The 26092-nt window shown below is 38.9% G+C and overlaps 1 protein-coding gene across 1 annotated transcript; it reads left to right on the top strand.

Moving 5' to 3' along the window:
* The first annotated feature begins 915 nt into the window (after nt 1–915).
* LOC119736664 (tyrosine-protein kinase receptor Tie-1-like) lies at nt 916–23553 on the top strand. Its single transcript, XM_038210680.1, has 17 exons — nt 916–1054; nt 11692–11795; nt 13481–13703; nt 14190–14316; nt 14870–15019; nt 15466–15649; nt 16661–16709; nt 17200–17354; nt 19298–19520; nt 19916–20026; nt 20172–20338; nt 20521–20634; nt 20873–20943; nt 21069–21109; nt 21278–21374; nt 22169–22274; nt 23429–23553. Exons 1-17 carry the CDS (start codon nt 916–918, stop codon nt 23498–23500), a joined length of 2133 nt encoding a protein of 710 aa, XP_038066608.1. The 3' UTR covers nt 23501–23553.
* The last annotated feature ends 2539 nt before the right edge of the window (nt 23554–26092 follow it).

Raw genomic sequence — 26092 nt, 5'->3', positions numbered from 1 at the left:
GCGATATAGATGAACATTGTAGTGGCGTCATGATGACGTCATCAGATAAGATTAGACATTCAATCCAATCTGCATTTTTACGCATATGTCTTTGTACCGTTTGTCCTCATGATTTTGCAATTTCCGACTTCACATCTATTATCTCCCGTTAGTCTATAACATTACAGAAAAAACCACACTAGCGAAATAGCCATATATTTGTCAACAAACATACATCTAGTTTATGGAGTGTTTGCATTTTCATGGGTGTATCTTACAAGGAACAAGGGACTGCCGTGTGTAGATGGTGGGAACTTTTCCACCCTGTGTTGGTATAAACCACGCCATATCCTGTAGCATTGAACATAGCGTAAACGGAAAGATATACGCTGTGCTTGTTGTTCTGTGTGATGACAATCTATTTTGGGAAACTGCATGTACAAGAGAATAACTTTATTTGTGAAGGATTATGATTTGTCATTGTTTTCTTCGTTTGTTTTTGGTTGAGGTTTTGTGGTTGTTATTGTTGTTTTTTACACTTCAGTTATTTGTGAAGGATTATGATTTGTCATTGTTTTCTTCGTTTGTTTTTGGTTGGGGTTTTGTGGTTGTTATTGTTGTTTTTTACACTTCAGGGGTTTGGTGCGATTTTCTTTTGTTACGCTATAGCCTAACAGTTTGCACATTAAAAACAACAACTTGAGTTTCTCTTTTAGTAAATAAAAAGCAAACTCACCCGGTTCTTGTACATGAACATATCCACACCATGCACACGTACCTGAACCATACCTAATTTATATACGAACATTTTATTCCACGTGGAATTGACATAAACAACCGTGCTCCCCATGAAACCTAAAGGAACGTCTCATAAGTCAGGAACGTTTGCGGTCCAATGGAATGTTCCATAGGAACGCCAGGCGTTCCAACGGGAACATGCCGTGTTCCCGATGGAACGCGGGTGCGTTCCGCGGCTTGAGGGGGACAGACCGAGCTGCAGTCTTGCTAGAACGGGGAGGGAACACCGCGTTCCCGGCGGAACGCTGCACGGATAGGTATTCGCGCTCGGGTATACGTGAGTACGTCCGTGCAGGAGGACCCGGAGTCAGAGTTTATGTTCAAACGTAGATTTTGTCTGACAAAAAGTACATCGTCAATAGTAAGCTCCGCTCTTATCCTTTTCTATTTTTATTTCGTAAAAGTATAACATAGTACCATGACAAAACATACAGGCGCTCTCGTTTATTATATCAGCGGGGCTGTTTTCGAGATGAAGGCTATATTGTTTGGAAATGATTTTTGTAATTCAAAATCCCTCACTCCTTCTACGCTATTTTGTCGAGTGATTTCAGTAAACCTATTACGTACTAGTGTCAAAAACATGTTTTGTTCTTGCATTTATACTACAAACATGCGCCCTGTATTAATTGTAAACGTGAATACACAATCACCGTTGCGATGTAAAAGTTCAGGGCGAAATTTCACCAGAGAACTTCACTGAACGGTAGGTTTTGCCCGTTTTTGAGGATTTATATATAATATTTTGACGTGATTGTGACATTTCTGTGATGGTTTGGGTAAATAGTTCAACACAAGGTATACGAGTTAGCGTTAACGCGGGTGGAATCTTGGTAAATCTAATGATGTAAATATCGTTTCTATGGTGAAATTTCGGTATCCCCGAACCTCACATCACATGCAATCGCTAAGGTGAGTGTGTATTCACGTCAAAGTATGCTTGTGCAAGAACAATATTTTTTAAATAATACTTTGATAATGCTTACTACATTTAGGAAAATCCCCCCCCCCCAAAAAAAACCAAAATGTAGGTAGAGGAGGGGTTAGGGGATTTCGAAATGTGTTAAGTGAATTTATGTTAAATATAATCGATTACGAAACGCAGTGGCTATTGTTACGGCAGATCCCACACGGTTTGCCGGAGATCGCGCCGCCATATTTCCTGACGCAATTTGGGCAAATATTCGAAACTGGGCCATCGTATTCGCAATATGCTGGGAATGCTCCGCTGGAACGCGCAATAGACAGCGTGTTCCCGACCGTTCCGCTGGACCGTTCTCGCAAAGGGATTTCGCCGTTCCAACGGAACGGTCCCGTGTTCCCAATAGAACGCCGGAGCGTTCCTGTTCGGGAACACGCCGTTCCAATGAGAACGTTCCGAGCGTTCTAAAGGAACCGAGATGTAATCATTGAAGACTCTACAGACAAGTCCAAGATCTGCAACACGCTGTTTTTTTTAGCCTCCACTTCTCATCGTTGAGTGTGCTAGTAGATGCTGCCGCCCCCCTATCGCAAAGTGCTTTCAACGTTCAGTGTTGAATGATGCAACGAGAATGGTTCGCCTCCCAGTGAATCCAAACAACACGAAAAATATTCGATATATAACAAATAATTGCCAATATTTTACTGGTTTGGTTTTTAATGTGATCAGCTTGTCATTCGCATTCCCGATGTTGGATGTTGTAGTAATAAAATAAAAAAGATCAAATTGGTAGGATAACTGGTTAGTAAAAAGAGTTAAATAAAATGTGGTATCGCCACGCTATTTCTCACTTTTATGGTGGTCAGTCATAGCGAATACAATTGTTTGTTTGTTTTTTAAATAATTTGGGATTGAGAACAATAGTGGAATTTGTTTAAAAACACTTAAATAAAATTCAAGACTCCCATAATTGTTTACACAATTCCCAAGTTCCCGATAAAAAAAGTATAATCGTTTAAGTCACAAACGCTCTCCGATTAACTTCAACCAATGAAAGGCGTGGATCGTACTATCTACCGGTGCGATCAAAAGACGGTCCGATATCGAAAGTGAGCCACCCAACCCTTTTTTGTTTCGACTTACACTATTTGCAGGGGTGAATATCCCCCCACCTTTAGACCAGGGGTGTTGGGCTATCATTATCCACCCTGGTCTAAAAATGATGAGAAAGAAATGCGGATTTTGAGGTATTTTTCGTACATCCCAACAACCAAAATGTATTCAATAGCACTGAAAAGTGGAGAAACAAATACAAAAGCATTTAAAATGCGCTGTTTTGATGTAAGCGCTAGTATACATGTTGTTATACATCTATATCCTGAAGAGCGCCCCCCCCCCTTAGTGTAATGTGGTGTCCAGCCCCAGCCCCACCCCACCCCCACCCCCACCCCGCCTTTTCAAATTCCACGGCCGGTTTGAATATCTCACACATACATGACTTTGTCACCATTAATCTTTGAAATCAATTCCTCCCGTTTGGAAGACCGTATCTCCATGCAACTTTGTTTCCATTATAAAGATGCAACTATGTGCTAAAATTCATTTGATACGTTCAGTATTTTTCGTTGAAATTAAAAAAATAGGCTTGGGTGCGTCCATATTTCAAAGCTGTAACACTGGTGTTTGCAATATTTGTCAACCTTTTCAAGCCTCACGAATATTATTAAGGTTCCTATCCATGTGTGTGCAGTAAACTGTTGCAGTATCGCCTTCTTCACGAGTTATAATTAATAAATATCACCCTTTTTGCCGGCTTCCATTGGTCGATACCGAGACCCACGCGAAGTCACGCCGAGTGCTAATAAAGTTGCTAATATGCGCTTCGTCATTGTAGCTCGAAAAAAAGCCAACCTAAAAACCAAGCACGTAAGTTTGGTCGGCAAAAATCCTCGTCCAAAGTTTCCTCGGAGATAGTTAAAGGTTTAACACAAGCGTTTGCAGCAGCATATTAAGTTGAAATTCTAATGTACTTCGGTGATATTAGTTTTCAACTACAATAACAACTCGTGGAGATTCCTAGACATTCAGATAAATAGATAGATTTGGTGACCTTTTCGAACGATTTTTCACGACTTGTAGGTCAGATTCACCAGTGACCAGTTATGACATGTCGTCGTCAATACCGGCAATTTTTTTCACTGACACGAAATTTAGAATTTCTTCTTCTGTTATAATTTAACATTTCAATCATACTGAGCATATTTTCTGAAATATAACATTAAAAAAAGCCATGTTTTTGGGGGCTGCATGAATTTCACTGCTCTGACGGTAGCGTCTATGTACTTAATCGGCTTAACTTTGTTTAACAACGGCGATGTGTAGGCTTTCGGGACCACAAGGCTGTATAAGGCATCATAAAACGCTACTTGTTAAAGATGATACCATTCCGATGGGGATTGTTGACTCCATGAAGAAGTACCCCCTCAACGGTGGGTGAGAAAGGGAGAAGTTGGGGAGACAACTGGAGAGAAATTCGACGCCATGGACCTTATTCACGAGGAAGCCATTTTTGGTCGCGTTCCCTGAATGTATTTTATAAATTGTAAACTGTTGACTAGGAAGGTGCCAGACTATCAATGCATTCTAGCCTTACTTTCATTTTTTTGAATGTGGCTAAAAACTATAGGGTTTAATCACAATTTTAAAATTATTCATTAGAGCAGACTGGTATTAATTTGTAATAAACTTCATGTCATTGCGGTGCTGTTGAAATAATATTTCTGATTAAATCTAGATGCACGTCTAGATGATTTTTAAAAATTCATATAATCTAGATATAACATGTACATGTACATGTACATGTAAATGTATGTACATGCACATGTACATATGCACACGTACATGTTTTACACACACCCACACGTTTGTTTATGGTGTAAATCGAGGATTTCCTTTTGTTCCTCTTCCCTTTTCCTTGTTTTACTCTAACTTTATCGCAACAGCTCTCATTGGTACCATTTAAGCATGTTTGTCATGCCAGAAATAGTTGGAATCGACACCTCATTTATCCATATGGCCCATCTAATTCCCAAGATATCACTTTTTTTGTATTTCAATATGGCGTCGGCGGCCATTTTGAAAAATAGCAGGTCAAATAGCAGGTCATGGTTGTCCCTGAAAAGTCAAAAGAACAATTCTAATGGATTGTAATGCTAAAATTAGTTGAAAATAACATCTTAAATGTCTGTTTTGCTCCTCTGGTTCCAGAAATATAATACCTGCACTTTGGTGTTTTTCAAGATGGCTACCAGTCGCCATTTTGAATTTTGAGGTCACAATGATCCTGAAACGTAAATACCATTTTAGCAGATTTGTCCTGCCAGAAATTGTTGGAATCGACACCTCATTTTATCAATATGGCTCATCTGGTTCCCGAGATATCACTTTTTATGTTTTTCAATATTGCCCGGCGGCCATTTTGAAAAACGTGCTATAAAAAAGTTTGCCTTCAATTTTGGGAGAAGTAAAGGAGCTATTTTTTCTTCAAATTGGTCTTATTTGTCAAATCCATTGAGAAAAAAAGGTATCCTCAACATGGTCACAGATTCCAGGAAAATGACTCTACAAATACAAACACACAGACAGAGATTCCTGGAATTATAGTAAAGACTAGTGCAGTGCCCGTCTAAAATATGCACGTTCGGGAGGGGACAATTGCTTGGCCGCTGGTATTGATTGCTTGCAGCGTTTTTGAGAACTGCTCATGCAAACAACGCACGCAATTCAATGGAGTTGTTTTCACAGGTTGAACGCACACTCACAGGTTGAACGCACATTTTTTTAAACGTGGACAGAATTATACATGTAGTAAGAAAACATGAGGAAGGAAAAAGTGCTTTTGCTTATTTACCCATTGTTGATAATGGAATAGCCTCCTTGTATCCATTTTTGATAATGGAATAGCCCCCAGTAAAGGTCAGCTAGCTGTTTGCACACGTACACGCGTGCAGTGTTAATTGTGACATCACACAACTCAGTGGCGCCATGCGCACGCGCGGCAGTGTTGCGTCATATTGAGCATGTGCGCTTTAGCTTTACACGACGTAAACAATTGAAAAGAACTGCAGTGCGGTGTGTTATGTTCTTAGCTATATTCTGCCACGTTTGCCTCAGAAATAATGTTTTTTTGCAGCTTTTTCGAGAACCGCTCATCCAAACCACTTCAAACTTGGCAGAGAGACATACAGACAGACACACACACCCACACCCACACACAACGTCTCCTCTACCTGGTTTATGTGGACATCTTTGTTCGGAAGTCCACACAGTGAATGTAATGCCTACCCACCCACACACATGCACGCTTACATAGGCATAGAAGTGGTGAACTTCCTTTGTTCTCGTGTACTAAAATTTTGCAACGTCGCACACTTATGTCAAAATGCTCTTATTTTAACCATAGTTATTCCCCTGGGCTGAAATTTGGACTTAATATCCCTTTTCTAAAACTCTTCCATTTGCGACGGATCAACCCAACTTGGAAATTCCTAGTTTTTGAGTAAAATCCAAATATCTATTACCAAAACGGTACCCCGCAAGTCGGTGGGCATTCCTTGGGGGGTACCTCCCATTGTTCTGGTACCCCACAAGGCAGTGTTTGTACACGCACAGAGAGATTCCCGGAATTATAGTAGAGATATAGCTCTATGTGCATTGCACACAAATACCGCGCCGTGGTTATAGTACTTTGGTTGCTAATGGTATAGTACTTTGGTTGATACGGGTATGTACTTTTGGGCGTTCACAGAAAGATAGCAAAATGTGACCAATCAAGAAAAAGAATCTGTGGGTGAGGTGCACAATAATATCTAGATTTGAGTGGGCTTGGAGCTATATACATTTCTAGATGATTTTATGAAAATTGTTAGGCAAAGCTAATACGATTACGTACTTAGACGCTATAACAGAGCAGTGAAATTCAAGCACCCCCAAAAACATGACGTTTTGAACGTTGTGCTTCTCAAAAAATATGCTCAGTACGATTGAAATATTAAATTATAACGGAAGAAGATATTCTAAACTTCATGTCAGTGAAAAAAATCGTTGTCATTGATGCCCAAATGTCAATTCTTGTAACTGGTAAAGCTTACCATCAAGTCTAGAAGAATCGTTTGAAAACTTCCCCAAATCTATGTATTGATATCAATTTCTTGGAATCTACTCAAGCTGTTAATTCACTAGTAGTTAGACACTTACATCATTAAGTGTATTCCAAATTTCAGCTTAATATGTTGTTGCAGACGCTAGTGTTACACTTTGAACCATCTCCAATGAAAGATTCGACGAGAGTAATTTGCCTACCAACCCATGTGCATTGATCAGCAAAGCGCCTAGGCTGACCGATTTCGGCCCAGCACACAATGACGACAGGCATATTAGCATATTCATTAGCGTCACTCGGCGTGACTTTGCATGGATTTCGGTATCGACCAATTGAAGCCGGTGAGATATGAAAATCCGATTCCTATGCAAATCGGATTCCTTTTCCCTTTTTTTGGTTAATACCTCGCACGTGACAGGTCTCTCCCCTATGTATGATCCTAAAAATAGCATATTATCGTACTTGCGCATGCGCAATACGGCCAATGAGTCAATATTTCATGGGGAAGTAATCGAACGCACTCATGCTATATGTAAAGTCTTCTTCTGAAGTAATAGTGATCACGCGTTACCCTCCCTCCTAGTCTTCTGCACTTCCCAGTCGAAGGATTAAGCAAAACCACTGTTGTCCAACACTTCAAATTCTTGGTATGGAGCGACTTAGTTTAAGACAAGATATTTGTTATAAGATGGAATTTTTGCGCCGGGGTGATATAAATCAAATTAGGTTTTGCCCTTCACCGACGTTTTAAACACTGTATACCCAGTGTGTTACCTCCCGAGTGAAAGTTGGAAAAATCACTCGGGTGGGACTCGAACCCAAGACCTCCTGCTTTCCAGTGCAGATGTCTAACCACTCGACCACCGAGCTAACGGGATCGGTTGGCCGGTTCGAATCTGATGTACATAGCAGCGGGTACCGCATAAACTATTATAAGATGGAATTTTTGCGCCGGGGTGATATAAATCAAATTAGGTTTTGCCCAAATTTTTCCAACTTTCACTCGGGAGGTAACACACTGGGTATACAGTGTTTAAAACGTCGGTGAAGGGCAAAACCTAATTTAAGATATTTGTTGTTACGTAATTTTGCACCCCCCCCCCCCTGCTGCACAAGCAACAAAACAAACAAAAAAGGAAACTAGAGGTGCGCGTTTGTTGTTACAAACGCAGAGTGGTCGGGCAGGCAATTTGTTCATGAAACATTGCCGAGTTAAGTTATGAATATGTTTATGTAACAAAAAAGGATCTCGAAATTAAATCCTTTCCATCACAATAAATTATTTTGCTGAAAAATGCATCTTTAACGGTGTTCTAAATTTCGGTAAACATTTTATGTACCCATACGAGTTATTTCTGGCTTGATGACGTCATTCTAAAAAAAAAGGGAAGTGAATACTGATTTAGTTCGGAGTGGATAAATGTTTTTGTGAAGTTAAACAACATATGCAAATGTGGAAAATATAACTTTAAGTATTTATAACACCTAACTTCCAGTTCCATGACGTCACTAGTATTTAGAAGCAAAAGATTAACATTAATTGTTATGGTATCGCTATTGGGGCAACGAAGATATACGACATGGATCAAGTAATAGAATTCAATTTGAAATATGATCATTTTCAAATGCTCATCGACGTAACTTCCGGTCTGATGACGTCATGAATTCGAACCTTGCCAAGTTATCTGTGGTTTATCAAAAAATATCAAGGGGCGATCTGGTAAAATTGGAACCGATGTTCTTCAGATAAAAGAAAACAAACACAATGTTATGTGCCGCTAGAGGGCGCCCTTTCGGATTATGACGTCATCGCACTGTTTTTTGTGACTTGCATTTCTCACTAAACACTTGCATAATATATATATGTCTGTAGTAAAATGCTTCCGCTTATATTCAGTTTTCATTGCACTTCCTTTAATACCGGAAGCAAAGGTCAAGCGGTTTTGTGTCCGGGGACAAGAAGTGTTTCTCACGGCATAGTCTACAACCTCACGAAAAAACGAACACGATACTCTATTTAGTTCAAAAGATATAGCACAAAAACTGTTGTCAACATTTGACCTTAAATCGCTTGTAATTTAATACCTGATGACGTCATGATGACGTAACTAAATGTATTACATCTTCGTAACATGGTACAAGTTCACACAAGTTTTTGTGATTGTACCGTTAACCGTTCGGAAGAAATTTGGCTTTGTTTTGATTTCAGGCTAACGTATTCATTTCGAATTCACCTAAATTTGACCTCCCGGTAGACCCGGAAGTAGAGGTCAGGCGAATTTACGTACATTACAAAAAATGTAAATCTGATTAAAGAATACAAACATCATTCATTACTTTGTTCAAGAGTTATCGATGAACGTAATTGGTATTTTTTTTCAGCTAAAATCGCTTGTAATTTGATACCAGATGACGTCATAATAACGTCAGAGTGATATGCTCCACTTGGGATGAGGGTGGATTTATATTGAAAGTTACAAGTTCATATCATAAACCGTTTAGGAGAAAACCCGCGAAAACGTGCTGTACGGAAAAAAAGAAAGAAAGAAAAAAAGAAAGATAGAAATAAAGAAAGATTAATTCTAACAGATTCAAAGAGTGGTCGGGTTGTGCCCGATCACTCAACTAGACTTATGTTTGTGGACAAACACAGGGCTGTTTCGGTAACTTTTTTGTGACATGTGACATGTAAAGTTTCAAGTTTAAGTTCCATCCAGAAAGAATGTGTATATAGTAGTGTTTATACTAAATGGTGGCATATAAATATGTGATTACATTCCAATAGGGCTTTGAATTATGACGTCAAATATCACGTGATGTCATGATGACGTCACATCAATTTCCATCTCTAATCATCTATAAAACCTGCTGCAAGAGGGCGCTCTAACATTTTATGACGTCACCGTTAGTTTTTGTAAAAAAAAACTTAGCCTAAGCATACATCTTTGAAAGCAAGTTCATTATTTTACTAATTTTAAATTACAAGGCACTTCCTGTTTCAACTGGAAGGAAGGGTCACGCGATTTTGTACTTACATTGTAATATCAAAAATGAAGACCGTGGATAATTCCATTAATTCCCGCAGAAGGTGGATTTATATTGAAAGTTACAAGTTCATATCATAAACCGTTTAGGAGAAAACCCGCGAAAACGTGCTGTACGGAAAAAAAAAGAAAAAAAAGAACTAGAGGTTTGCGTTTGTTGTTACAAACGCAGAGTGGTCGGGTAGACAATAATTTCATTTGACATTGTCCGGTTAAGTTAGGAATATGTTGTCAGAAAAAAGGACCAAGAACTTCAACATTTCCATTACCAATTATTTTGTACAAAAAGCATGCGTCTTTTAGGGTTTATTTCAGTAAAGATTTAGGTACACGTAAAAGGTATTTCCGGTTTGCTGACGTCATCAGTCAAAAAAGGAAGGGGGGTACTTGTTTATCATTAAGTAAAAATAACGCATGAGAATATGAACATTAAGTGTATGTAATAATAACAGCAAACTTCCGGTTTCATGACGTCACAGTATTTGGAAACAAAAGGCCAATATTAAGTATAACAGATGTTAATTTTGGGGACAAAAAACAAAGTCATGAGACAGGGATCAAATGATGGATTTAAATTAAAAATAAAATGATCATTGTTGAATTCTCCCAACAGTAGCTTCAGGTCTGATGATGTCATAATTATGAAACCTTGCAAATTTTTTTGTGGTTGCTCACGTGATATATAGGGGCAATGTCATAAAAATTTGATTGAGGGTTTTAACATTTCAAAGGATTAAACTGTTTTTGATGTGCCGCTAGAAGGCGCCCTTTTGTGGGATGACGTCAAAATTATGTTTTTGTGTTTGGCATTCCTCATTTAACACTTCCATGGTGTATTTGTCTGTAGTAAAATGCTTCCGCTTTTGAGTTATATTCGATTGTTATTGCACTTCCAGTAACACCGAAAGTGAAGGTCAAGCGGTTTTGTGTCCGGGGACAAGAAATATTACTCACGACATAGTCTACAACCTCACGAAAAAAACGAACACGATTCTCTATTTAGTTCAAAAGACATAGCGCAAACTATTTTGTCCAAATTTGCCCTTTGATCGCTTGTAATTTGATACCTGATAACGTCATGATGACGTAACAAAATTTATAACAGCTTCGTTACATGGTACAAGTTCACACTAGGTTTTATGATCACACCGTAAACCGTTCGAAGAAATGTTGCTTTGTTTTGGTTTCAGGCCAAAGTCTTCATTTTGAATTGACACAATTTGACCTTCCGGTGGACCCGGAAGTAAAGGTCGGAAGTAAAGGTCCGGAAGTAAAGGTCAAACGAGTTACCAAAAAAATGTTCATTCATTCATGGTCTATCTGATTACAAGGTTGGAAAATAATTGATCATTTTGTTCAAGAGTTATAGGTGAAAGAATATCGTCATTTTTTCAACGAAAATTGCATTGCGAAGAAAGGGTACTAGTGTGTGCCCGGCGCCGTGTACAACTCCCGCAAGTATCCTGAAGGTATCAGTCACACCATCAACAGTCAAGCTTTAAGGGCACTTTAATGATGTTCTCGGTGTTTGTCCTCCTAAACTAATTAAGTTCATCAATATTCATTGTTCATCCAAACACTCGGAAAATAGGAATGTGTTGTCAGTCCAAGTTTTTGTCAGTAAATTTGCAAAAGATGAATACAATTTAGCTCACTACAAAGGTTGAAAGACTTCAAATAAGCTTTGCTTTAACATTCTTGTGAACCAGCCTTAAGTTACTTTTGATAAAATCGATTTCCTCGTTGTGCACATACATTGTAACTGTTAAATGTTTCATGTTTGACAGCTCCCACTTCGCCCGTGAACGTACAAAGTGTCAACCTACCAGACACCTGCAAAATCAGCTGGGACCGACCAGAGAATGAAAACGGAATCATTCGGAATTACACGGTAAACAAAATATTATCCTGCCGCTTATCCTGCTGTTCTGCTCAAATCCAAGACAAATCCGACACTTTTATATATATATTTCTTTCAGAGGCAATGTAACCGGAAAAACAGGTTCCTTAGATATGAAAACGAATAAAAAGAAGAATAAATGTTAATCTCAAGAGAGACAATTATAATCAAATAACACTCGTTCAGAATAATCAATTCGAAAAATATTTAGATAAGGTGCTCAAAAATGCTATATTGATCTCTCTATAAATATCTTAGACCAACACATATCAATGTATGAATCAACCAAAACTTGAAAACCGATTAAGAAAACACATGAATGTGTAAATGTGAAAAGATCGTGGAAAATGGCCAACCTCTTTTTTTTTTAATTCCCCCTCCTTTTTTATAACATATTATTCCAGACTTTGCGTGATTTATGAATGTTTATTATTGATGAATAACTCTTCATTTGAAGGGAACTGATCAAGGAAAGTTGAACTGTTTTAGACCAAAATAATTTGCATGACAAATTTTATGCAAGAATTAAGAATGTAAAAGACAATGATTTTAGTTGACATTGATTCTATGAATATCCAGTTATCGTTGCACAAATTGGACGAATTGGTGATTAAAATTTGCATAACTTTGTTATCTTCAAAAATTAAAGTTTGTATCGAAGTGCAAAGAATAAGTTTACGGCCAATGAAAGATTTATGGGCTTGGACGAAATTTTAAAAGTTCAATAAAAAAAAGTTGTAGCGCATATTTAATCATATACCTCAGAATTCCTGATTCAATGACTCCAAACTCAAAAATGATGTTTAAATGATGATCCTTTGCAAAAACAATTAGTTAAAGTGGTCAGAAATGGCCTCAGATCACCACAGAGCATGGAGAATCCCAAAAATTCGGGGCCCTTAAGTTGGGCGAATCCCCAAAATTCGGGGCCCTTAAGTGGGGCCCAAAGCCCACGCCGTAAGGGTTTTGCGCTCCGCGCTCGCATTAGTTCTGATTAAGGTATGTCCATGCACCCCACCCCCACTTTATATAGAAGCGATTGACGCCCTTGTGTGTTTCCCTAGTCCCTCCCCCGGTTTTGAAAATTCCTGGATCTGCCTAGGCTGTTCAGGAGAAGGTTCTGGAGGCGAATGAGGTGAAGATTGCCTGGGATTTCAACATCGAACATCCAGACGAACCATGTTGTAGAACAAAAGTCCGGATATTGTTGTCCTGGATTAGAATGCGGAAGTTAGCTACATTATATGACAATGACAATGACGATGACATTTGTACATGTACAAGTTTTATTTTATGTGTAAGTTAAATAACATCACAACAACATTGCAGTAAAATTGACCAATAAACGATTTAGTACACGTTTCTGATCGAAATGACGTCACAATGCTTACAAATATCATCAGACGTTGGTTATGGAGAGGGCTCCGTTGAACAGCGGATGATATTCTTCACCACCTGTCACTCTGTTGAATGCTGAATCACACACTAAGATGGAAGGGTTAATAAAGTAAGAGTTAAACAAACCTTTAATGAATTTCCCATACACAACGCCTACTCGGAGTCCATTTCGGCAAATATGCCACCGTGGACAAGAACACCACGTGTGTGTGGCTAAAGTTTTTGATACCCCCTAACTATCCTTCACCTCCTGCATTTAGGTTTTCTTTTTTTTTCAGGTCTACTACAGTGCCTATCCCAGACCAATGAGTGATGATACTCCTATTGATCAAGATAATTCTGGGATGTATGATATCAACAATGGGTCCCAGATGACCTTCACATTCAAGAAGAGTGAGCACGCACCTTACTCTGAGTATCAATTCAACATCAGCGCGACAACTGTGTCGACGGGAAACTCAAGTGATGTGGGCAACGGGAGTTGTATAACGCCGCCCGCAGGTATACTTTAGCCAAGTACAATAGAACGTCTGTTGGAGTGAAAGGGAGATTGCTCCTTGTTGAATTTGTGTCTTTCATAGATTTGTTTAAGAATGAAAGCAATTAAAGTTATTATTTTTATTACGATTAATTGGTTTATTATAATGTCTTTTTTTTCGTCGCCAGCAGCGGAGTTGTATAGAAAACATTTACAATGTATTAACATTAATAATATAAACTTTACTTTACAAGGACACACAAAAACTACAATTCTTCTTTGATTGTCGATATCTGTACTCCTACCTCGGCTGGTTATAAAAAGAACTTGCAGAAAAGGCAATGCTCATTTAGTTTTTACCTTTTTTCCCCAAAACATGGACACTTTCATTGCTTCTTTTGTTTCCTGTAATGGTTAGTGATTTGACCACTTCACACCAAGATTCCAGTAACTACTTAAGTATCACTATTGGAAGTCTATTCAGACCTTTAATACTTGTGTCTTTAAAGCCCCCGCTGAGGGCAGTGTGCGACGACCAGTTGCAGGTGAACCAGTCAGTCCTGATAGAGAAGCCATTACTTCCACCACATTCTACATGGCTGTGGCTCCAGCTGACGAAAGAAACGGACCAATCAGGTGACTAACCCCAACTTCCTTCAAAATCCACTAAGACATTTGAAGGGTTTTGTAGGACTGAGGAATTATAGATCCCAACCACTGTTACTCTACATGGGACTAAATGTAATGCTTACTGACGATTTCAATAAATAAATTGGAACGTCATGCTTCTGAGCAACACCAAATGATGCATCATGTTATGCTTGCCTCACGGATTCTATATATTTGTTTAGAGGCCCTTCCACTCTATCCTTTACTGTATTCTCCCATTTCGTCTATTTCTGATGATAACTTAATTTGATGTTTCGGTGTAAATCTGCTTGATTATTATTTCTTATTTCATTCGCATTATGTCACTCTTCTTTTTTGGCGTTCGTTTGGATAATAATGAAATGTTACAGTTTCATTGGTTCACTGAACGATGAAGAATTTTGAAATATTTAGGACATTTTCTAGGAATTAGGATAATTACGTTGCTTTTGAATTGGAAGTTATGATAGAATACAACCAGTTAAAAAAAAAACCTGCTCCTTAGCAGTGAAACCTTTTCTTTTGATTATTTTTAATTCAGTTGCTATGATATCATAGTGAAGGAACTACTGGAAAACGAAGACATCAGCACTCTGGATCCTGACCGAGACTTCCCGCAAGACCAAGTTGGAACTTACGGAGATGCGCAGGTCACACCAGGACGAGCGTACGTTGCTTTTGTCAAACAAGGGTATGTAGATTACCCCTCGTAATCTCATTTCCCCAGACTTTTTGATGATTTTTGTTTTTGAGCAGATTCTACAATTGCCTCTCTTTGCCTAAAGGCCTAAGTACAAATATAAAGGCATTTATGGGTACCTGTGAGGTTAGAGACCAGATTGCACTGATCTCGAGCTACTTGAGAGAGCTGGTTTCATGGCCAAAGAAACTATGGATAACTGTGAATCTGAAACTTGCCCACATTTTGCTGGTTCCAGAGGGGCCAGCCAGTAGTCCCCTTTGTACCTTACTGATTGGTTGACTAAATAACTCACTGACTGTTACTTGTGACTCGGGTTTGTTGGTGGCTGGACAAGAGAAATTGGGAAGAGCCATTTTGAATTAATTGAATAGAATTTTGTGCACTCTGGGACTAAGGTTAATAGGCTTGCCTTGACATGTTTTGACGTTGTTCAGGAGCTTGGTGTATTCGACCGTGAATGTAAAGATTGGTTCCCAAAGAGCATCAAGGTGTGGCGGGGTTGCATCCAGTCGGAGAAAGCGTCAAGCTGTGTATGATCACACCGGTAATAACGGCCAACTGAAGTCTGACACCAGGTACACAGCCTTCGTGAGGGCATTCGTCAAGGTCGGAGATGGGGTAAATACAGTGTATATGTAATATTCTATTTTGTTTGCAAAAACAAAATTCAGTTTGAAAAGGTTTGGATAACGTAAGTAATGGTGTCTTGGTGTAACCTATACATTGAAAGAGTTGCAAGTATAACAATATATGATCTTTTGATTGTGAGCAAGTTTTCGCAAAACAAGCGATTTCCCGTTGTACAAGGGTGTGTTCGAAGACAATTTTTCTTCTCGAGTATCTTGTTTTATTGCTGGTACACTGCAACAAGCCGGTTTGGGGACAAACAAATTACAACTTTCGAAGGCACCTCATCTTCTGATAAGCCATTCATGCATATTGCTGTTGCATCGAGATGACTCAGGGGCGGATCTACAATCCTGGCCAAAATGGTTGGACACTTGGAAATAACCTTAGCCTCCCATGGTCACCCACTCCCCCGCACCCCCGGTCAATGTTGTTCTCGCCAGCTGATGAGGCACCTGGTATAGGGGTTCTGGGGGCAATCTGAGAATAAATTGAGTTAAGGTTTTATTATTTTGTGGTCCGATTCAAATTTACTATTATCAAACAAATGTTCAGCGGCTGAATGGGGTGTGGGTGTTACTACCACCAACCACTTTGATCCAAAAAAGTGACTAGACAGTCATTGTTTTGTGTACAGACGCTCATATTTATAAAAAAGAAAGAAAGTTGCAAGACATTTGAAGCTGAATCATCTGCCCATGATATTGATTGTTTTTTTTTACCTTCGGGTCAATTGCATGGAGCTGCTAAGAAGATGAAACATTTGCTAAGCACTTAAAATGTGAGCTCAGCAAAAACGGTTACCAGCCAAGAATGCATACCACAATACTCACGCCTTGCTCCCAGTTGATTTTCGCTGAGCACTTCAAATTTCCTAGCAACGTTTTTTTCTATAGCATATCCATGACATTTTGTCCTGGTTGATATGGAGGTGCATGAAATCCCTTGTGGTCTCTGTGTCCCACAACAAATGTTTACATTTTTTTTTCATTTTTATTTCAGATGGAGGAGGTTTATACTTCCAGTCCATTTATGCAACCTATAACAACAGGTACGTCCCATTTCTGTTCAATAAATTACTTTTTTATTTCCTCTTGTAGTTTAACATGAAAACTCCTTTTGATGTGTCATTTCTCGACAGAAAAAAATCCCGAGGATCAATATCTACAAGAAAAGCGTTGTTCTTCAGGAAAACAATGTTATGTTTGGGTAGGGGGATGGCTCGATGTAGGCCTAAAGCAGTAATAAATTGCACTAACAGAAGTAGCCTCGCTGCCTCGTGGAGTGCCGCGTGGACTGGTGGTCTGGAGCGTTCAATTCGTGGTCTGCGTGTAATTCTGTATGGGGTTATGTTGCGTGTGCTCTTGGGCAAGACTCTTTGCCACTCATTGCTTCTCCCTATTCAAGAGTAAATGGGTACAGGTTAGGGCAGTCTATTGTAAGAACGCTTCAACTTTTAAACTGGAGAGCATTTAAATTTGACATTTTTGATTAATATCATTGTGATTTTCATAAGGACATCTTTGGGAATTCTTTTACAGTAGCCCAGCCTGACAATACGGTAGTAATTGCTGTGGTATTTGCAGTAGGCCTAGGCACGGCATTCCTCATTACATTGACTGCACGTGGTGTGAGGGTATGGAGAAAGAAACGAAGAACCAATCACAGCCGACCTGAAACGACAGCCATGGAAATGGTGAGTGACCAATTGGGTATGGTTTCTGCACAGGTACCCCTCACTGATAAGAAAGGAAGAGTTTGGAGAGACCAGTATAGAAGAGACATCGAACGCGCGCGCCCCTGACGACGCTTGGAGCTCACGCGAAGACACTGGAAGCTGCTTTGTGCACATTCAGAATAAACATTTTATTTGTGCTTGCTTCGCGCTATCTGGTTCGTAAGTGCACAAATTACTGATCATTGCAAGCACCAGTCTGGTTCCCAGACCAAATTAATCTGACTATTTCTGATCAATCTTATGTCAGGCAGCCGCCGAATGGCGAATGCATTTGTTGGCACTCTCGGTTAATAGCGCCCAGGTATTTCCGGGTATAATTAGGTTGGATTTACCCGGCAATGATCTATAAAACAATAATTGAGTTCATAATATTTATTGCTTGCATTTTGTATTCAATGACGACTTTGTGCGTCACTGATGCACTGGGATCATACGAGGGGCGAGCTTTGCTTCATAATGTACTATTTTGAATCTGACGACGGTAGACTTGTCCCGCGCCCCCATAAAATATGGGGAACGGTAGCAAGTCACATGCATTTAAGGCCATTGATTGGATCACCTCTGCGCGTGCTTAGTATGATTGTTTATTTTTCAAAATGATGATTACAGCTTCGAACATGCATGACACTTGATGAACACACGGCTAGTAGAAAACTGACTCTTTTTTTATAAAGTAACAAGCAGGCAAAATCGTCAGTGTCTCCACAAAGGCAACTTTCAGGCATTTCCACTGCATAGGTTTCCAAAGACAGAAAATAGTTTGCATTTGTTTGATGATAGTTGCCAGCGACACATTCTGCGAAATTCGAAGCCCATTACCCCAAAAAATGCACATTAATGATAGCCGTTGTTGCCATTTTGCAATTGTTGTGATTTTGTATTCAGGGTGCGGGAACCAGACCTAGGCTAGTCCTGCATATAATATGCATACATTAGGAGGAAAACCTCCAGGATTCATTGCTAGCTTTCTCCCCCTACTTTCGAAGCCCGAAAGACAATCGAAGGATCGACCGGGAACAAGTCTATCAAAAGTGGTCAAAGCGCCCTCTCTTGTTCGCGCCCGGAGCCCAAAGTCTTATACACTGACGTTCCTGAATTTTGAATGAGCGTCATGTATTAGAAACTTGGTAACAGAAATACACATCCCTTTTATCAAACTAGAAATAAACATTAAATGCCTGTTTACCGCAATTTTGAACAATTTGAAGGTATTTCTTGTATACGCCATGTTCCGGCGGGAAACCCAGACATTAGTTTTAAGCATCTTTTGCATGTTATTTGGCCAACATTGAACAGTTTATATAAACACATTTAACCCAATCATATTTTAGGGCAGAACAGTTTGCTGAAAGTTGGCATCACGTTACCAAAACGTCCAATTTTCAGGGGCGGATCCAGGAATTTTTGCAGTGGGGGGTTCATCAGCAAAAAAGTCTGAAATGTAGACAGGTTTTTTTCAGACACTTGGCTTCCGAAAATCAATGGGGGGGGGGTGCTCGAACCTCAATGGAGGCGCTGTTCAATTTCGACGATTATTAACACTATATCACAGGATAGTGTACAAATACCCGATAACCAAGCTGGCTCTGTCTGTATTTTGTGCACAGGCGGACATTATTACCAGTATAATTGTTTTGGGTGTCAGAGCGGGGGAGGGGGTGTTTGCATTATTTGTAATGAATTTCTATGACAGAAAAACGGACAGAGCCCGGATCCGCGCCTGATTTTGTAAACCTAATGTGACAGGTTTTGAGACATTATGGTTACCACTAAAGGACAACGCGCTGTAAGTAAAAACAAAACAAATCTACTGTGTTGTTCTGAAAGTGTAATTGATAAAAAAAGAAGATGAAATGTGTATTTCTATATCCTCGCCCTACATTGAATCTTTTCCTGCACAGGATAGCATCGACTATGATGACGTGAGTCTTCCTGAGGACGGCATGGCATCCGCAGTCTACGAGGATGTTGGCCTGCCATCGTGGGCCCTGAGATGGGAGATTCTCTGGAAGAACCTGGTGGTTGATGACAAAGTCCTCGGTCAAGGGAACTTTGGTGAAGTGAGATCGGGAACTGTAAACATCGGCGGGAGGATGACCAAAACAGCTATCAAAGTACTGAAAGGTAAACGATTTGATACGAATGACTGTTATTTAAAAAAAAAAAAACATCGATTTTCATCATGCAGTTTACAAATTCCAAACAATAACAACCAAATGAAATGTTGAAGGAATACTCATCAGTATAAATTTCGTACGAAAAAGACGAGACCAAACTGGACCAAACATGACAAAATGACAAGTACAAAGCGAATGGTAAATCCACTATGTTCGAAAATAAATTTCACACTTTTTTCCTTTTCGTGTTGTAAATGCAGAATAAACGAAATGATTCCTGATAGACAGCTTTACTGTTTTAGAAAGGGTAAAACGGTCACAAGTATTTAAAATGGAGTTTTACGGTATTTATTTAGTTTCGGCACATTTGTGAAGTTCCACTTGTATATATTTTGCTTAAAGGTCACGCCTCGAAAACTGACCGGGAAGATTTCATGGAGGAATTTCGTACAATGACCAACATCGGATATCATCCCAATGTGGTGTCGTTGCTGGGGGCTTGCCAGCATGAAGGTATTTGTGGATGATAATAATAAGATTCCTTCTCTCAAGAAACATGATTTACAAACGTTGACACTATGATTACTTGTAGTTATATGAGAAATGGTAAAAGCACTGAGTCATGTTAATTTGTCGAAAAATCGATGTTTTCTCTCAGATGTTCTGTACGTGGCCCTAGAGTATCTCCCTAACGGTGATCTGCGCAGCTATCTGCGCACGGCTCGCTCACAATCAGAGTCAGACGAGGGCGCCCTCTCCTCCGAGATGCTGATCAAGTTTGCCCTGGATGTTGCCAAGGGAATGAATCACCTCTCTGTGTCCGGGGTACGTCACTAAAAGGTCCCTGAGCTGATCAACTTAAGGAGCTCTTCAACAATGACTATCCTTGATTCATCCTTCCGCATAAGGAAGGTTGACCATTAAATTTGTGAACCTAACTACTCAAAATAAGAGCAGGCTTCAAAGTTTGATGATGTTTCCTTTTGTTTTCTTGCGTTCCGTGACAGGTAATTCATCGTGATTTGGCGGCCAGAAACATCTTGCTCGGTGAGCAATTGGTCGCCAAAGTCTCAGATTTTGGGCTTTCGAGAGGAGAGGATACTTATGTCCAGACGTCTACGGTAGGTCTTAAAAATGTGTAGTTTATAATCCACCGTCGATTCTTAGTACAACTTCAAACCAAGTCAAGATGTTTATAAGCAAATGGATCAAACTATAAAAGCACATTCTTTTAGTGATCTAGCCGGTATTATGCCAACCTGATCTGAAAAATCAAATGATTCCTTAATGTTTCCGAAAATCAAACCATTATGAAATATGAATCTCACTGGTGTACACGGGTTGTTTTTTTTTATTCAGCGCCGTGTGCCTACTCGTTGGTTGGCCATTGAGTCTTTGCTGGATCGCACCTACACAACTCAAAGTGACGTGTAAGTATGGTATAAGGAGAATACAAAATATCCTTGTTTAAGTATTTCTTGCAGCCTGCAGGATTGTATGTGGGTTTCTGTATGGTTCTGCTCATTGCTGACAACTTTTTTTCGTCTGTTATTAGGTGGTCCTTCGGCATTCTCCTTTGGGAAATCGCTTCAATTGGTAAGATCTTTGGTTGTCATCTTGGACAGTTCATTCAGACAATGCAGGGATGAACTCACAAATCATGCAATGTTTCCAGTTAAACAAAATAAAAACGAAAGAGGTGTGTTCATTGGAAGATTTTGTTCATTTCTAAGATTATTTTCCAAATTTCATTATTTTGCGCAGGAGGCACACCATACCCAGCCATTGCCACCAGGTCCCTGGTAGGTCGGCTGATGGAAGGATACCGCATGACTAAACCTGCCAACTGCGATGAGCAAATGTAAGCATATCGTGTTAAACCTATTGCGTGCATAATGTTAAAACATTTGAGTGTAAAAAAACTAAATTAATCCTTTGTTAGTTGACAATTTATAAGTGTGTGCTAAGATTTACATAAGCACGGTGTTTAATTTGGGCACTTTTTCCCCAATATCAATACCAAAGTATATCAAATGATAATGCAAAATAAAAATTATGTTTCAGATGCCTCATTACCTTGAGCAAATGTAACTTTTCCGGGTAAAAAGTGCTTTAAGAAAACCATAATTACAAGATACGAATAACCGAGACCGAAAAATATGTGGATGACCTTTACTCGCCCTCGTTTCTGAACTAAAGGGCGCCCCCATGGCCCAAAAGCCTATGGAAAACTATCAGACACACTTTGGTGTTATTGTCGATTCCATCACAAGGCAATCACAAGTCCCGTCACAAGTAAATTATAAGTTAATTCACAAGTACATTCATAAGTTACAGGAAATGAACAGCGATATGGGAATGCCTTTGCTACCTTTCATCTGAAAAGCTTGCTACTTACCATAGGACTTGATGACTCGGCATGTACTTGTGGCAGGCTTTTGAAAACTTCGTGAAGACGGACTGAACTCATAGAGCTGTGTAATAATTACAGCTCTATGACTGAACTCCATAATTGAGGAGTGAGGAGTTACGATGGACTGAACTCCATAATTGACACTTATTACACCCACCGCGGTTGAAATTTGGTCAAGATCATCCATATAAAAATCATGCATGCCGTGGTTTTGTTCTATATATTTTTGTTTATATATTTAGCTACTCCTTGATGCTTCGTTGCTGGGAGGAGGACCCTAGCAACAGACCCTCCTTCAGTGATTTGATCCACATCCTCAGCAAGATGGATGACAATAAGATTGAACACGTGAGTAATGTTTGAACCAGCATTCATTTGTGCTGGTCCCAGAGGGCAAGCCTCTTTGTACCTGACTGACTGACCCACTGACTAGTTTAGAAGTGAAATTCTCTCTTTGGTCCAAATGATTTCAAATGAAATTATCCCCCAATGCAATGAATACATCCCATTGTGTAGGTCACATGCATGAGAAGACTTCCAGTAAAAGGTCATTCTGAATCGATTGAATAGAATATTGTACGCTTTGGAACCTGCTTTATCTGGCTTGCTTGGTCTTGTTTGTTAATTTTCAGTGGTAAACTAATTGTCACGTTTTGAATCATCAGCCTTTGTAAAACTTGAAGCTAATTGTCCCGCTATTGTTAAGCTCTAATGATTAATTGTGGGTCATTGGGCAACTGTTCCTTGCCAAGATAATGTAAACATTAAGCGTAGTCATTAGCAATTCCAGGATGTAAAGGGTGACCCCAAAAAACTGCAACCCTAAAACGTTTGCCTTTTAAAAAAATGTATCAATGGACTTTTATGTTTTTGGTATCAGACTACAGCTGAGAGCATTTTCTTTCAAATACTGAAAAAAAAAACCATGAAAATAGTACTTTGGGTTGCTGAGAAAATGTCATTTATGTACAGGTAGTAGTAGATCATCCTGAACTCCAAAAAAATACCACAGTAAGGGATTTTCACTGTACATATTATTTTGTGCATGTCTTAAACATTACAAACAACATGACACATATTAATATGACTAATGTACAAATGAATTTGATGGAAATTCCTTTTTATTTTCCACCTGAACAGGTATCTCATTCTTTTTAGTCCTATTTTAAACACTTTCAGCAACATAAATATGTCAAAATATATCCTTGAGCACAGGATGAAAATGACTACTTTTACATCAATGGCATTTTCTCAGCAAACCAAAGCAACCCAAAGTTTTATTTTTATGATTTTGTCAGTATTTGAAAGAAAAAGCTTTCTGCTTTAATCATTTTAAAGGCAAATGTTGTAGGGTTGCATTATTGAGGTCATCCTGTATAGGGTGGAATAATTTTCTCCGAGACTAGTTTGGAGGATTATTGATTTGCATCCGTTTGCAAGTGAGTTCACCAAATCTACTTACATGGAAGATTAAGGTCATGATATTATTTCTCTCGTTGCAGACGTACATGGCGATCGATCGCGCCCACTATGAGAACTTCTGCGTGATCCGCCCGGAGCTTGACGACAACTAGACGGATGTACGAAGTCCAGGGGCGTAAATCCCGGGGGTGGGGGGAAAGGGGGTATATATCCCCCCCCCCCCCCCCCACTTTTTGACCAGGGGGAATGGGCTATTAAATCCCCCCCCCCCCACGCGTGTTTTTGTGATGAGAAAAACAATGCGTATTTTGAGGTATTTTTCGAACATCCCAACAACTAAAATGTATTAAATAGTACTGAAAAAGTGTAGAAACAAAGTACAAAAGCTTTAACATGCGCCGTTTTGATGTAAGCGCGACTATACACATTAATATGCATTATCCTTAAAAGTTCCCCCTATTGTAATATGATGTCCAGCCCCCCCCCTCCCCCGCATTTTGAATTTCCACGGCCGAACAATTTTAGGATGTTGGTCATCCCCCATCTCCCCCCCCCCCCTCACTCGCCGACACAAATTTACGGCACTGGCGAAGTCCGATTCTGCCTAAAGATAGAGGAAACGACTATCAGCAATAAGATAAGAAATTTAAGGGTAATGCATATACTCCAATGGTTACGATGGTTATTTTTTACAAAGGCAAGTGATTGACATCACGGTTCGGTGTCAGGAAACGTAATACTTTTACGTCAACCATTGTGTGAAATGGGTTTCGTTATAACTTGTTAATACAAGTGTTTGATTTTGAAGTATCAGTATAATTTTGTTTACGAGTATTTTCTTCATGTTTGCAAGTATTTTTTCTGTGCAAAATGCCAATTTTGATTTGTGAATACAGATTTTCATGTTATGGGAGATGATGAATTAACTACTTTGAAGCTATCTTGAATATCCAGATGAGAACTTAAGCATGAATAATAACGTAGTAATGTTTAAAATTTAAGCATGAATAATAACGTAGTAAGGCTCCCCAAAAAGTCTTCGCTTTCTGGTATGCGCGCGCGTCGCCGTAGCCATGCGCGTCGGCAAAATTAAAAAGTTTTTTTTTTCAATAAAAGATTATGTCTCAATACCGCCAAACTCACTGGTTTGACTGAAATCCTGCTGCTGCACAATTTTAACGTGTTTTTAGATGGGCTTATGATCGAGAATAAGCTTTATGTGGCCTCTCTGGACTCCCATATATTTGGAATAAGTTTAGTCGGGCACCAGTTTGCAGTCATCAGCCGACACTTGAAGCAAAAAAAAAACAGGTTAAGAAAAAAAAGCCGCGTCGCCGCACCACTTTTTGGGCAAGCTCCATATACCAGAAACCGGATACTTTTTTTGGCCTAATGTTTACAAACTTGTGAAAAGAATACTGGGGCAAAAGTAGCGATAACGAAGTATGCTCAACAAAAAGCAGCAGTGTAAATAAACTTATTTCTGTAAGAATTAGATTCTTAGATGTTTAATGTATTGAATATATACCTACCAACTAGCGTATACATACAATCTAGATTTTGTATGAACATAATTACACAGAAACTCAGACAGTTTGACATTTGAAGAATGTACACATTTTTATTGTTTTATTAATAAACAGATACCCATACGATAGGATTGTTTAACAGCGCATCTGGAATCTTTCTGATTATTAAATAAGGATGCTTATACGATATGATTATTTTACAGCAATCGATATTTTTTTTTATATGATGCATAATTTGTATAAATTAAAGACCTAATTACATATAAGGTAGCAAGTAAATACTCAGTACTTAAACGTAGCTTATACTACTGGAAAAAACCTTACAATTGAAGGTATTGTTATTGTTAACCACACATTAACCATGAAAAGAGAGAAACTCAAGATAAACAAACATGTATGTTGGTGGTGTTAGGATGGGCGGGGTCTGGAACTCGGTAGGCGTGGCTGAATGCTGCTATTGTGTGTCATTGGAAGAAATTAAAAAAAAAAAAAAAACATTTTTTGGCAAGTAGTCCCCACATTTCAATAATAGACACATCAATATTTTTTAATGGAAATGGCAGACATTTCTGTATATCAATTAAGAACGAATTTCTATGAAGATTTTATAATATAATCAGGAGTATTGAAATAAGAGAATATCACAATTTTGTTCGGATCATAACAACAGCAGTATATTTTTCAATGTGTGATGCTCAACAATGGCTTAGGATAATATTAATCGACTATTAAATCTCTAAAAACTGAAAATTGGGTTTCGAAGCTCACTGAAAGTCCAAACTAGAATTTAGTCATTATAACTTGTCATTGTTTAAAGTGTGAATATTTGCATTTGCTTTGAATAGGCCTATATTTGCAATTGCGTTGTAAGGAATTTCTACCATATAAGGAATTTATACCATATAAGGAATTTATACCATATGGAATTTATACCATATAAGGAAGCCACCATTTAGAAATAAAATGCATTTTGAAGACATTCGTATACACAATGCTTTAAGAAAACCGAAAACCAGGCATTATATATAAAACTAGACACGGTAGGCGTGGCTGGCTCATGATATCCAATTTCATCTATGCTTGGGAAATTTGGACCCTCTATATGCTGAGCTAAACAGAAGAACACAAGCCGTGAAAATGGGGTGCTACCGCAAGATCTTGGGCATCTCATACAAACACCGTGTGATAAATGAGAAGCTTTACGACAACATGACA

The sequence above is a fragment of the Patiria miniata genome, unplaced genomic scaffold (genome assembly GCF_015706575.1).
Source record: "Patiria miniata isolate m_02_andy unplaced genomic scaffold, ASM1570657v1 HiC_scaffold_3, whole genome shotgun sequence".
Classification (NCBI taxonomy): domain Eukaryota; kingdom Metazoa; phylum Echinodermata; class Asteroidea; order Valvatida; family Asterinidae; genus Patiria; species Patiria miniata.
Note: the sequence above shows the minus strand (reverse complement) of the source record. Positions and strands in the feature narration are given on the sequence as shown.

Excerpts from the sequence above, each read along its gene's own strand:
- LOC119736664 (XM_038210680.1), top strand. The coding sequence starts at position 916 with ATGCCGTGTTCCCGATGGAACGCGGGTGCGTTCCGCGGCTTGAGGGGG. Across the intron at positions 1,055-11,691 it reads GTATTCGCGCTCGGGTATAC|CTCCCACTTCGCCCGTGAAC; the intron begins GTGAGTACGTCC and ends CATGTTTGACAG. Across the intron at positions 15,020-15,465 it reads GTTGCTTTTGTCAAACAAGG|GAGCTTGGTGTATTCGACCG; the intron begins GTATGTAGATTA and ends GACGTTGTTCAG.